At 53.5% G+C, this 12,006-nt stretch overlaps 1 protein-coding gene and 1 long non-coding RNA gene across 7 annotated transcripts in view; one reads left to right on the top strand and one right to left on the bottom strand.

The window, feature by feature from the left end:
- Positions 1–12,006, top strand: part of LOC136006853 (uncharacterized) — a 689,445-nt gene that overhangs the window by 4,831 nt on the left and 672,608 nt on the right. The window contains exons 7-8 of one of the 6 annotated variants that reach the window (XR_010609279.1): positions 1,976–2,111; positions 2,645–3,648. The exons of 1 other annotated variant lie outside the window; for it this stretch is intronic. Coding sequence is in view for 1 of the 5 variants with exons in the window: in XM_065664900.1 (XP_065520972.1) it covers positions 1,976–2,111; positions 2,645–2,977 (469 nt within the window). In the remaining 4 variants the exon portion in view is untranslated. Of the gene's footprint in view, positions 1–1,624; positions 1,950–1,975; positions 2,112–2,644; positions 7,377–12,006 lie in introns of those variants that run through there. 4 more of the 6 variants (XM_065664900.1, XR_010609280.1, XR_010609284.1 and 1 more) reach the window with 4 other exon arrangements.
- The window catches only part of LOC136006855 (uncharacterized), a 179,966-nt gene that overhangs the window by 136,725 nt on the left and 31,235 nt on the right, over positions 1–12,006 (bottom strand). The gene's annotated exons all lie outside the window — the stretch shown is intronic.

The raw sequence follows: 12,006 nt of genomic DNA, 5'->3' as shown, positions 1-12,006 counted from the left end.
GGGAGAGATGCCAGTCAGTACTGCGGCAGAGCACTAGCAATGTCCTAATAACACCAGAGGTTTCAAATGTGCCACTGGGACCTGGGGACTTTAGCTAAAGGTGCTGTCATGATTTAGGACAGCTGGTAGCTCAGAACCACACAGCCGCTCACTCACTCTCCTTCCTATTCCCCCCCTTGGCTTCTGGAGGAAAGGAGAGGAGAGTGGAAAGAATGTAACTCCCAATGGCTGAGATAAGAACAGTCCAGTAGCTAAGGTATAACACAAAACCACTACTGCTGCCACCAATAATAATAATAATGATAAGATGAATAACAAGGGGAGAGGATACAGTTGCTCACCACCCATCAACTGATACCCAACCTGCCCTGAGCAGGGATCTCGGCCTCCCGGGTGACTGCCCCCAGTTTCCCCCTGGGGCGGCTGCAGGGTCTCTGTGCCCCCCTGCAGGATGGAGGGATGCGGGCAGGGGGAGGGAAGGGCAGCACAAGAGACGTGACCACACCGGGGAGTGTCACAGACCGGGTCACAAAGGGCCCCGCTGTGACCCTTCTGCCAAGGGCAGGTGGCACAGGGTGTCCGGTGCAGGCTGGCCCTGGAGCTGGGATAGTCCCTGTGCCAGGAGCTGTCCTGCTGTCAGGAACCTTCTCTGCAGCTCTCTTTGTACCCAGCCTGGGTGTGCTGGGCTTCCTCCATCTGCCATGGCCCTCAGTGGGGAGCGGGGGCACTTGCTGGATCTGCTGCTGCACACGTGAAGGGAAATGGACTTGGAGCTGTGCCTCACTGTGCTTCACAGGGGAATGGTCCAGAGAAGTCGTCCTTGTGGGGATAACTGAAAGGGCCTTGTTAATGACCAATGGTAATTAATCAGGGACTGAATTAAAATCAAATGGGAATCCAATGGTGATTTAGCAATAATTAACTTTCAATTCAACTGTTAATTGACAGTGATTTGAAGATGATACAAATGATAATTTAGATGATGACTTAGACAATGAGTTTGCCTCCCAATATCTGTTTGATGCCTACAAGAAAGCTGGAGGGGGCATGTAGTGATCAGCCAAGTGGGAACGGCTTTAAGTTGACAGAGGGGGGTGAATAAGATGAGAGCTTAAGAGGAAGTTCTTCCCTGTAAGTGTGGTGGGACACTGTCACAGGCTGCCCAGAATGAAATCCATCTGGCAGCAGTTTTTTCCTGGTTCAAGGCCTACAGAGAGGCAGCTCTGCCTGGATTTACCACTGATTTAATAGCGATTAACCCATGGCATGGGGGTTGGAACTAGATGATCTTAAAGTCCTTTCCAACACTAACTATTCTGTGCTTCTGTGATTTGATGAGGAGAGAAATTCTTTTTAATAAGTAAGTGTCAGGATTGAGAAAATGCTCCCTGCTCGTGGCAAAATTGGAGTATAATAACCCCAGTTTGGCTGCTATGACCCCTAAAGCACCCCTGGAACATCCTCAGGAGCCCTGGAGCATCCTGGGGATACCACTAGAGAATCCCAGCGAATGCCTGTAGCACCTCTGGAGTACCCCATGGACCCAGCCAGAGCTCATGCATCACAATGACCTTGGGGACATGGGACCACAGGGGTGGCTGATTCTGGAACGCTCCGTGTTCAGGTGTGCAAGGCCACGGAACCCCACGGAACCCTTCATCAGAGGCACCGGGAGACGACAGCTGCCCCATGGAGCACAAGCTACCGGTGGAGAATCACAGAATACAGAATCACAGAATCACAGAATCACAGAATCCCAAGAGTTGGAAGGGACCTAAAAAGATCATCTAGTCCAACCCCCCTGCAAGAGCAGGGTAACCTACAGTACATCACACAGGAACTTGTCCAGGCGGGCCTTGAATATCTCCAGTGTAGGAGACTCCACAACCCCCCTGGGCAACCTGTTCCAGTGCTCTGTCACTCTTACAGTAAAGAAGTTCTTCCTGATGTTAACGTGGAACTTCCTATGCTCTAGTTTACACCCATTGCCCCTTGTCCTATCACTAGATATCACTGAAAAAACAAGAGGAGGCAAGAGCAGCTCCTCTGGTGGTTCCCGTCTTGGTGCCTCGGAGCTGGTGCCACCTGTGGAGACAGGAGCGTGGAACAAGGTGGGTGGCGATGGTGATCTTGGGGTGCTTTAGGTGTTGCCAAGAACACCTCAAGTGACTTCCCCAGAGTGGCTGCTTTGGACTGGGTGTGCGAGTTGCGCTGGCTGAGCTGGCAGCGGAGCGCTGCGGCTGCAGAGGGATGATCCTGGGATCTGGCCTCATTTCTTGTGGGGAGAAGAGGGGCCTGTGGCGATGGGACAAGGGGAAGGGCTTTAACCTGACAGGAGAGATTGAGAGGAGATCTTAGAAGCTGTTCCCCGTGAGGGTGGTGGGACACTGGCACAGGGTGCCCAAAGGAACTGTGACTGCCCCATGGCTGGCCGTGTTCAATGCCAGGTTGGCTGGGACTTGGAACAAGCTGCTCTAGTGGAAGGTGTCCGTGCCTGTGGCAGGGGTTGGAGCTGGATGAGCTTTAATGTCCATCCCAACCCAAAGCATTCCATGTTTCTGTGACACCCTCAAGTCCCCAGCGCTGCCAGGTGGCAGGAGCTGCCCCTCAGGAGCTGGGCACTAATGTCTCCTTTCTCCTGCAGGCTGCATGCTCGCTCCCTGCTGCTCCGCTGAACTCAGGCCAGTGTCAGAGTGACTCGTTTTGGCCATGGGCTGCACCGTGTGCCTGCCGGTTCCACTGCTGCAGGGAGGCAGAGCTGTCATCTGGGAATACAAAACTGCCCAGCAGGAGGGAGCCATCCTCAGTTATGCTTTCGATGGAGCCAGCACCACCGCTCCCCCTACGAGAGCCACGTGAGGTTCAACAGAATGAACTTCTCGCTGCAGATGGTGCTGCAGTGGGGGGAGCACTGGCTGTAGCGCTTCAGGTCCCAGCTGGAGGCCACGGGCTGGCTGCAGCTGCACGTTGCGGGTGAGTGATGAGATAGAAACATTCCTCCTCCACAGCCAGTGAGCTTGAAGGTGCTCTGGGTCCGAGACCTGGGGAATTGTGGCTTTGAACGCTTTGAACTCCATGTCTCCCAGTACGACTTTCCAAGCAAGAAATTGTGGACAACTCATCCATGAAGGTAGCTTTTTGCTTGGAGGGTGTTTGGGGGGGTTAAGTTCAGTCTGGGTGCACACACTGTGTATTCTCTTCTGCAGAGGTGCAGCAAATGTGGTGCTGCCCATGATGCTGGCAAGCATCATGGTGGGCTCACTGGCAGGTGAGTGCTAGGCCTGGCTCTTGCCCTGGCTTTTTGGCCACTGCAGTGGGCGCTGCATGCGAGGAGGGATGTGGGAAGAGGCTCTGTGCTGGATGAGGTGACGTGGTCATGCTGGGACCTGGGTTTCCCCCCCGGGAACCCTGTGGGCAGGGACTGGGGCTTTACCACTGCTGTCCTTGCAAAGCAGGGCATCCCCTATCCAAGGAGGTTGTGTTGTTCTCTGCTCCTTTCCAACTTCTGCCTAGGACAGCCCTTAGCTGCAGCCCAGCAGTGCTGCTCTGCCTGTCTTTTGCTGCAGGGACTCGGTCCACCGTTTCCTGTATTCCAGACTGGGAAATGCTCTGTGTGGTCTGGGAAAGCCTGAGAGTCCCCTTTCAATTGTCCTTTGGAGGTCATCCTCTCCTCAACATGCTGTTGATTCCTGAATCCTGGGATCCCAGACTGGCTTGAGCTGGAAGGGACCTTAAAGCTCACCATTTCCAGCCCTTGCCACGGGCAGGGACACCTTCCACTAGAGCAGGTTGCTGCAAGTCCCTGTATCCAACCTGGCCTTGAACACTGCCAGGGATGGGGCAGCTACAGCTTCTCAGGGCACCCTGTGAGGGCTGGGGCATCCCTGTCCCCACGAGGCACACAAGGAGGGTGTTTGAGTCGGTGTTTGAGTCTGTGTTTGACTCTGCGTTTGACTCTGCATTTGACTCTGCTTTGATTGAAGAGTTTGTGTGGGTGTGTTCTGTGACAGCACCGCTGCTGCCTTTGGAGCTGTGCCTCCCATGTCCCTCCTGTCCCCTCTCCCTTCTCCTCATGGACTCTCTGTGCCCAAGGCTGCAACCCAGGGGCAGGTTCCCGAGGCTCCTGGCCTCCTCCTCTGCTGCTGGAGCTGAGCCAGAGCCCTCCGCCTTTGCTCACCCCCCCGTCTCTTGGGTGTTGCTGGGCACACAGGAGTGCTGGGACAGAGGGGGCTCTCTCCATGTGGTTCAGTGTCTATGAAAGAGGCAACTTGAACATGAAAGTGCTTTTTGTTCCGTCAGGGCCAGTTTGAATAGGTCACAGGAAGAGCCATGCTCAGCAAAACCTCATTCTGCTATGAGAAGGTGGTGGGGGTGTACAGACCCAAGTGACTGGTATGGTTTTAATTCCTGTATTAGGAATTTCCTGCTTCCTCATGCTCTGGGTTCCATTCCCATGGTTTTCCCTTTCATAACAGTGAGTACAGTGAGCAAGCAGTGATAGAGAATCCAGGGCCATGTTTCCTCCAGTGTCCTGGAGGACCCACAAGCTGTTGTAATTCCTTCCTAGACTGGGGCATCTGCCCTTGTTCTGTTTTTCTGAAGGTGTCTGCAGCAATCACTGCACTGCTGCTGTCCACCAAGTACCCCCCGATTTGACTGGTTTCTGCTTGGTTTCTGACATTCCTTAGGTGGAACTTCAACTTCTGCACAACGCAGTGCTCGCCACACTGTGGTTGCTGTAGTTCTTTGGGGCACTCTCCTCTGATTAAGACATCATCTATATATTGGTACAGTTTCGCCTTCTGAGGAAGTGAGACCTCATGTGGGTTTGTGGTGCTCATGGGAGGGAGCTGAGTCCCCTTCCAGCCCTTCCAGTCCCCTGAATCCCTTCCTTCAGCAGGGGTAAAGGAGCTCCCAGCCTGTCCTGGCCTGCCTGTCCTGTTTGATGAGGGGACAAGAAAAAGGCTGCCCACAGCTGTTGATGTGTCACCTTCCCTGGAGGTATTTAAAAGACATGTAGATTTGGGACTTGTGGACATGGCTTAGTGCTGGACTTGAGAGTGCTTGGTTAACGATCTTAAGGGTCTTTTCCAACATAAATGCTCTGTGTGCTCTGGGAAAGCCTGAGAGTCCCCTTTCAATCCTCCTTTCGAGGTCATCATGATTCTACAAAATCTTGATTTTTAGATCCAGCTCTGTCTCTCAGCTGAGAAATGACACTGCAGGAAGGCAGTGTGTCCCCCAGCTGAGGGATGGAACATGGGTGCTTTTTAAGGCATGAATGCATGATTCCAATTCCTAGTGAAAAGCAGAAAAGATTTATTAATTATGCTGGCACCTATTGGGTAAGCTTTTCTGAATGAGCATCTCTACTCCCTGCTGAAGGGTGAAACCTAGACAGATAAGAAAAAGGCAGTAATGAGCATAGGCTGGCCCAGTTCCAGAGCTAGGTAACACAGCCAAAACACAGTAAAACAAAACTACCAGCTTAACCTCACAGGAATGCTAGCAATATTAGAGAGTCTTCAGCAGAGGTGCACTGACACTGAGGTTACTGAATTTTAATTTATTTCTTTAATCAAATGTATCTGAAGTCATCATCCCCGAATAGCAAAACATATCAATAGCCAACCAGAAGATCATGCACAAAAGACAAAAGGTCACACTGCTCAAAGTCTGAGAGGCTTTATGCATGCTCGTGCCACATTCTTCAATCTTCAAAGGGGGTCATTCCTATCAATTCAGTAAAGACAGTAACGTGTGAATCTGATGCTACTCTGACCCCTCTTCCACCTTCAACAGCAGCTCTAAAAGCTTAATCAGTAAAACTGAAGCAAAAAGGCACCTCCACTCCTGCCAAACAGCCAGCCTGTGCCTGAACTCAATTTTCAAACCGGAGGCATTGTTGTATGTTAGCCACTTTAATCGATTCAAGTTTATTTTCAGAATATACATCTACCTTCAGCGAACTGCAAAGCACAAACAGAACAAAAATGCTGACAGAGACAGCAGCCTGTAAGTGATACAGACAACTGAAAGAACAAACTCAACAGATTATAATAATAACTTTATTTCCATAGCAGATGAAGGGGTTTTCCTTCATAATTTGCCATAACAGGAAGAACAATAATGCTTGTAAAACTACTAATCCAGAAATCCATCCTATTTGTCTGTCATATTTGAAAAATGGTGGCAGTCAGGTGAAGTTCCCGACAAGTGGAAAAAGGGTAATATAACCCCATTTTCAAGAAGGTATCGCTACATCCGGGCGTGAGGCGCGGAACTCCTGTTGGCGGGGGGGTTGAGCTTAATTTGTGTGTGAAGGCGGCTTGCGAGCAGCGCAAGGGTAAGCACAGGGCACATGGGGAAGGACCGATGGACACTGCAGCTCTCCTGGCTCTGCCCTGAGCTCCAAAGAGCTGAGAACTTCTCCCTGCCTCGATACTCTTCAGGTTTTCGGTCATACAAAGAATGGTTTACACCGCAAAGAAAAACCTTCAGCAATGTTATGCCAGTAAATAAATAACACAGTCAAAATGATTCTGAGGCCATGCTGAGCCTGTCTTGTGCCACCCAGACTCCTGCGAGTCATGAGTGCCATCAGTGGTCATGATGTCCCTTCTGACCATCAGAGCTGGGCAAAGCACTGCTGCAGAGCCAGGCTGACGCCAGGGCAGCACATGGGCAGAGGTCCTGCTCCTCACAGCACACTCAGCCAGCACAAACCAGAGAAAGGAAATGCATTTCAGCGGGGGGGATTTCTATGAGAAATGCAGTGGATTTGCTCGGAGGAGCCTGTCCTAATTTTTCCCTGCCCTTTCCTTCTTTGAACAGGCTCCATGCCCACAGGCAGCAGATGTCAATGGCAGCTCCATCACCCAGGTCCTCCTCCTGCCTTTTGCAGACACCCAGGCGCCAGCTCTGCCACTTCTGGCTGCCCCTGGGCACCTCCCTGGCTGCGCTCCTGGGCAGCGGCCTCATCATTGAGACAAGGAGGCAGGAAAGCACCAAATGGAATCGGTTCTAAGTAATGTGAAGTTTGATGGCTTTGTAATGGAAAGTAACTGCGGTGCTGGGAGGCAGTTGACATAGTTGTAGGTCCTTAGGAGCATAGTACAAAAAGTGTAAGAAAAGCAGAATAGAGAAACAGGACCTGGGGGTGGGGAGTATCCGGGACTCGCAGATGTCCGGGATGGGCACAGTTAAACTGACTGGTAACTAGAAGGACAGGGTAATTGCTGTGTTTGTGGTGTCAATGAACCCATGAAGCTGGTGTAAACACCTACTGGGGAGCAATATGGTGATACCCGTCAGGAGGAGCTATCCCCCGTGTGTCTCCCGGCGCCGCAATAAAGAATAGCTGCTTGCCAACTTCAGCTTTGTTGGCGAGTCTGTTCCTGGAGTTTTCTCCGAATCAACCCCCAATGACTCCACAAACCCCCAGCTGCCCCCCAAGTGACCCCTAAGTGACTTCCCAGACCCACAACTGCCCCACAGTGACTCCAAGTGACACCCCAGACCACCAACTGTCCCCTCAAATGACCCCCAAGTGACTCCGCAGACCCACAACTGCCCCCAAAGTGACCTGCCCAGGAGCACAACTCTTCCTAAATGCCCCCACATGAACTCCCCAAACCCATAACTACACCCCCAAGTGACCCTGTGCCCCACCTCTGCCCCCCAAGTGACACCCATAGAGCCAGAACTGCCACCCAAATGACACCGCACACCTTCAACTGCCCCCCAGTCACCCCCAGTCCCAGAACTGCCTCGAAAGTGACCTGCCCAGAAGCACAACTGCCCCCAAATGCCTGCAAGTGAAACCCCCACACCCATTACTGACCCCCCCAAGTGATGCCCAGCCCCACTTCTGCCCCCCAGGTGACCCTCAAGTGACCCCCAGCCCCACATCTGCCAATGTGTTCTCCATAGAGCGAAAACTGCCCCCAAAGTGACCCCCCAGTTTCTCCCCACTCGCAACTGCCCCACAAGTGACCCGAGGCCCACAACCGCCCTCAAAGTGACCCTCAAGTGATCCCCAGATGCAGAACTGGTCCCCAAGTGACCACCAAATGACTCCTCAGTCCCACAACTGCCCCACAAGTGATCCCCCACTGACTCCACAGACCCACAATTGCACCCCAGGTGGCCCCCAAGTGAGCCCCCAAACCCAGAACTGCCTCCCAAGTGACCCCCAAGTAACTTCCTAGACACAAAACTGCTCCCCAAGTGAACCCCCAGACTCAAAACTGCCCCGCCAGTCACCTCCCAGACACACAACCATCCCCCAAGTGACTCTCCAGACACAAAACAGCCCCCTAAGAGACACCCAAATGAAGACCCAGACCACAGCTGCCCCCAAGTGACCCCCAAGTGAAGCCCAAGTTACCCCCAGACCCAGAACTGCCTGCCAAGAAGCTCCCAAGTGACTCCCCCAGACCCACAACTGCCCCCCCAAGTTGGGGGTCAGAGAATCCTGGCATCCCAGAGGCACAGATGGCTTGGGGGGAGCAAACTTTCCCGGTTGGTTCCATTTCAGCCTGATCAGCGCCAGCAGGAACATTCCAAAAGCCTTTTTCTCCTTCTTGTCCCGAGCCCTGCTCTGCGGGGCTCTTGGAGCCATGGCAGTGCAGCGCGGCGCTGCCTCCCTGTGCTTACCGAATGAGCTCAGTGCTTGCGCAGGCTCGCAAGGTCCTAGTGCCCAGATAGCAGTTGCTATGTCCTTGCTTCTGCTCTGCTCCAGTCTCGCGCCACGCTGGGCGCCACTCTGCTGTCTTGAAGGCTGGCATCCTTGCTCTTATTTACTGTCTCCTTAGCTCTTATCAGTCCCATGATGTTCCTTCCCCCATCAGCCAAACGCTCCTTTCTCTCTACACGTTAGTCAGAACAGTTTGGCCTATTCTACTATGCTAAAGGCACACACATTCTTGTTAGTTTAAGGTTACAACACAGTGACCACAGGGACGCGCTGGGGACACGGGGACATGGTGACCATAGGGACATGGTGGGTCACATGGGAACCATGGGGACACAGACATCACAGCGACCATGGGGACACAGGGACCACAGGGGTGGCTGATTGTGGAACACCCCATGTTCAGGTGTGCGAGCCCACGGAACCCCACGGAACCCTTCAGCGGAGGCACCGGGAGATGGCAGCTGCCCCACGGAACACAAGCTACCGGTGGAGGAGGCAAGAGCAGCTCCTCTGGTATCTGGGTGCCTGGGCAGGCAGCGCGGCTGCTGTGACACACTGGGAGTGACATCACCTGCCATGCACTATGACATCACCGCTCCCACCGCTTATATTGCATGCAGCGAGTGCCCACGGCAGTCACTGTGGGGAGACGACAGAGAACTTCCCAGAGCAGCACCTGCAGCATCATGGGGCAGCACCCAAGAGGAGGGACCTTCTGCACCGGCAGCGCCAGCATCACCCAGGTGCATCAACCCTGCACGATGGTCCAAGGGTTCGTGGGGAGCTTCCAGCCTCTGCCTGGGAGTCCCTGTTCCAGAGGCACCCACAGTTCCTCTGGCTGCTGCAGCCCTGGCTTGTCTTGGGAACTGGGGCCGTTCTTTGGTGTGAAGGGTTTCAAGGCTGCCTGGGCAGGCAGCGGGGCTGGTGCTGGCCTCAGGGCTGAGCTCCCATCCCCTGCTCAGGCAGTGGGGCTGGTGCTGGCCTCAGGCTTGAGCTTCCATCCCCCTCTGTGGTGTTTTGGCTGGGATAGAATTAATTCTCTTCCCTGTAGCTGGTGCAGTGCTGTGTTCTGGCTTTGTTCTGGCAATAACGCTGGTAACACGCTGACAGTTCAGTTGTTGCTCGGTAGCACTTACCCTGATCAAGGACTTTTCAGTCTCTCATGCTCTGCAGTGAGGAGGGGCACAAGAAGCCGGGAGGAAGCAGACAGGACACCTGACCCAAACTAGCCAAAGGGGTATTCCATCCCACAGTACATCATGTCCAGTATAGAAACTACAGAAAGTCACCCTGAAGGGATGGCATTGAGTCAGGCTGGGTATGGCTCAGTGGGTACTGAGCAATAGCATTGGGCATCACTGCTGGTTAGCAGTTTCCTTTCCCCTCTCTAGTTTTATGCTCTGTCCCTTTTAAACCACAAGAGTTCTACAGGAGCAAAGTTTGCTGTTCAGCTCTTAAGAGTGATTTTAGTGATAGAAGATTTTACCTCTTCTGTTGTTGCTCCAGGTTTGGTTTTTCACTTCTTTTCATGACTTTGTTCTTGTTTTTTTGAAGAGCTCTGGCTGGTGGGTGAGTTATTTCTCTCTTTATAATCCCTGCGGGTTTCCGACGCGCGCCTTGCTCCTTCAGGTGCTGATTGCCAGGTTTTCCGTGTGGGTCCTTCCCTCCGTGTGTGTCCCGTGCCCGCCCCGGGTCCGTAGCGTTCCCGTCAGCAGCCTGGCGGGGGTGCGGAGCGGCTCCTGCTCCCCAGCTCCCTGTGCCCGTAGTTGTGGTCGCTGCCGTTTCCCTGCCAGGGGCAGATTCTCAGTCTGCAGCTGAGGGTTGCTTTTCCCCACGGGTGTCTTGTCTGGGGCTGGGGCGGGGGGGCCTGGCCCCGGCGGTCTGCGCTGTCGGGTCTGGTCGTGGGACCGCGTGTTGAGTGGGTGGGATTTGTGCTCACAGTTAATAGTGCACAGTGTAGGGAGCGCAGGAATCTGGTTTGTTTTCCATGCGGACTGCAATAGAAGGAAGCACTTGATGGAATGGAGCCATCCCTTTATCGTGGGGTTGCGGGATGAAGGATGCTGTGAGAGTGCGAGGTGCAGGGGAGCACAGCGCGGCTGCTGTGGGTCCTGGAGGTTTGTCTGCCACTGAGACTGCCTGCGGCTCTGGCAGCAGGGTCAGAGGCTGGTTCCCCACACGGTGACTCCCTGAGCACCCCTGGGTGCCCAGTGGCCATGGGCACGATGCTGCTGCCATGACAAAGCCGTGGCGGTCCCTGTGGATTTGCCCATTGTGACGGGGCCCCCACAGTGAGCGTGGGCTATTTAAGGAGCGAGAGCCCTGCAGTAACCAGTGCAGGGGAGACCCCTCCCTCGGGAGGCTGCATCTCCCGTGGCTGCCCTGATCTGCTGGTTTCTACTTGGTTTCTGACATTGCTCAGGTGGAACTTTGACATCATGTAGTGCTTCCCACACTGCTGGTGCTGCTTCCACTGCCTCTGTGAGGGGAATCTTCTCTGACTGAGACATCCTCTATATAATGGTACATTTTCACCTTGTGAGGAAGTGAGACCTCGTGTGGGTTGTGGTGTTCATGGGAGGGAGCAGAGTCCCCTCCAGCCCCAGGGCTGCAATCCCAGGAGGAGATGTGTCAACTGAGCAGGCTGAATCCCTTCCTTCAGCAGGGGTAAAGGAGATCCCAGCCTGTCCTGGCATGGCTGTCCTGTCTGATGATGGGACAAGAAACAGGCTGCCTGCAGAAGGGGTTGTGTCACTGTCCCTCTAGGTATATAAAAGACAAGTTCTAAGGGACATGGTTAAAGTGTTGACTTGCCAGTGTTCCGTTAATGGTGGACTCGATGTTCTTAAGGGTCTTTTCCAACCTAAACAATGCCATGATTCTACAAAATCTTGTTGTTCAGACCAAACTCTGTCTCATCAGAGAAATGACACTGCGGGAAGGCAGTGTGTCTGCCAGTCGAGGGAGGGAACATCAGTGCTTGCTTCAGGCTGTTTCCCATGGGGTTCCCCGGGAGCCCCAAGGATCCCAAGGATGCTCTGAGGAAGTTGGTGACTGGCTGTGTTTCAGCAGTCATACACTGCCTGCTTTCCTCTGCAAAGGGCTCCCGGTGTAGGTCATGACAGGCCATGTCTGTCTTTGCTGCTTTACATGTGTTTTCCTGTTTCCATTTGTGATGATGTTGTCTGGGTTTTTTCCACTTGTGATGTTGCTGTCTTCCAAGGCAGGTCAGTTTTCATCGCCTGCTCCTTCAGTATCTGCCCACCTTGTCTGAGCCACAGACTTGGTGTCAATGGGGGTCTGTCATT

This window comes from Lathamus discolor, unplaced genomic scaffold, assembly GCF_037157495.1.
Source record: "Lathamus discolor isolate bLatDis1 unplaced genomic scaffold, bLatDis1.hap1 Scaffold_72, whole genome shotgun sequence".
Classification (NCBI taxonomy): domain Eukaryota; kingdom Metazoa; phylum Chordata; class Aves; order Psittaciformes; family Psittacidae; genus Lathamus; species Lathamus discolor.
The sequence above is the reverse complement of the archived record's forward strand: the minus strand, read 5'-3'. Positions and strand labels throughout refer to the sequence as shown.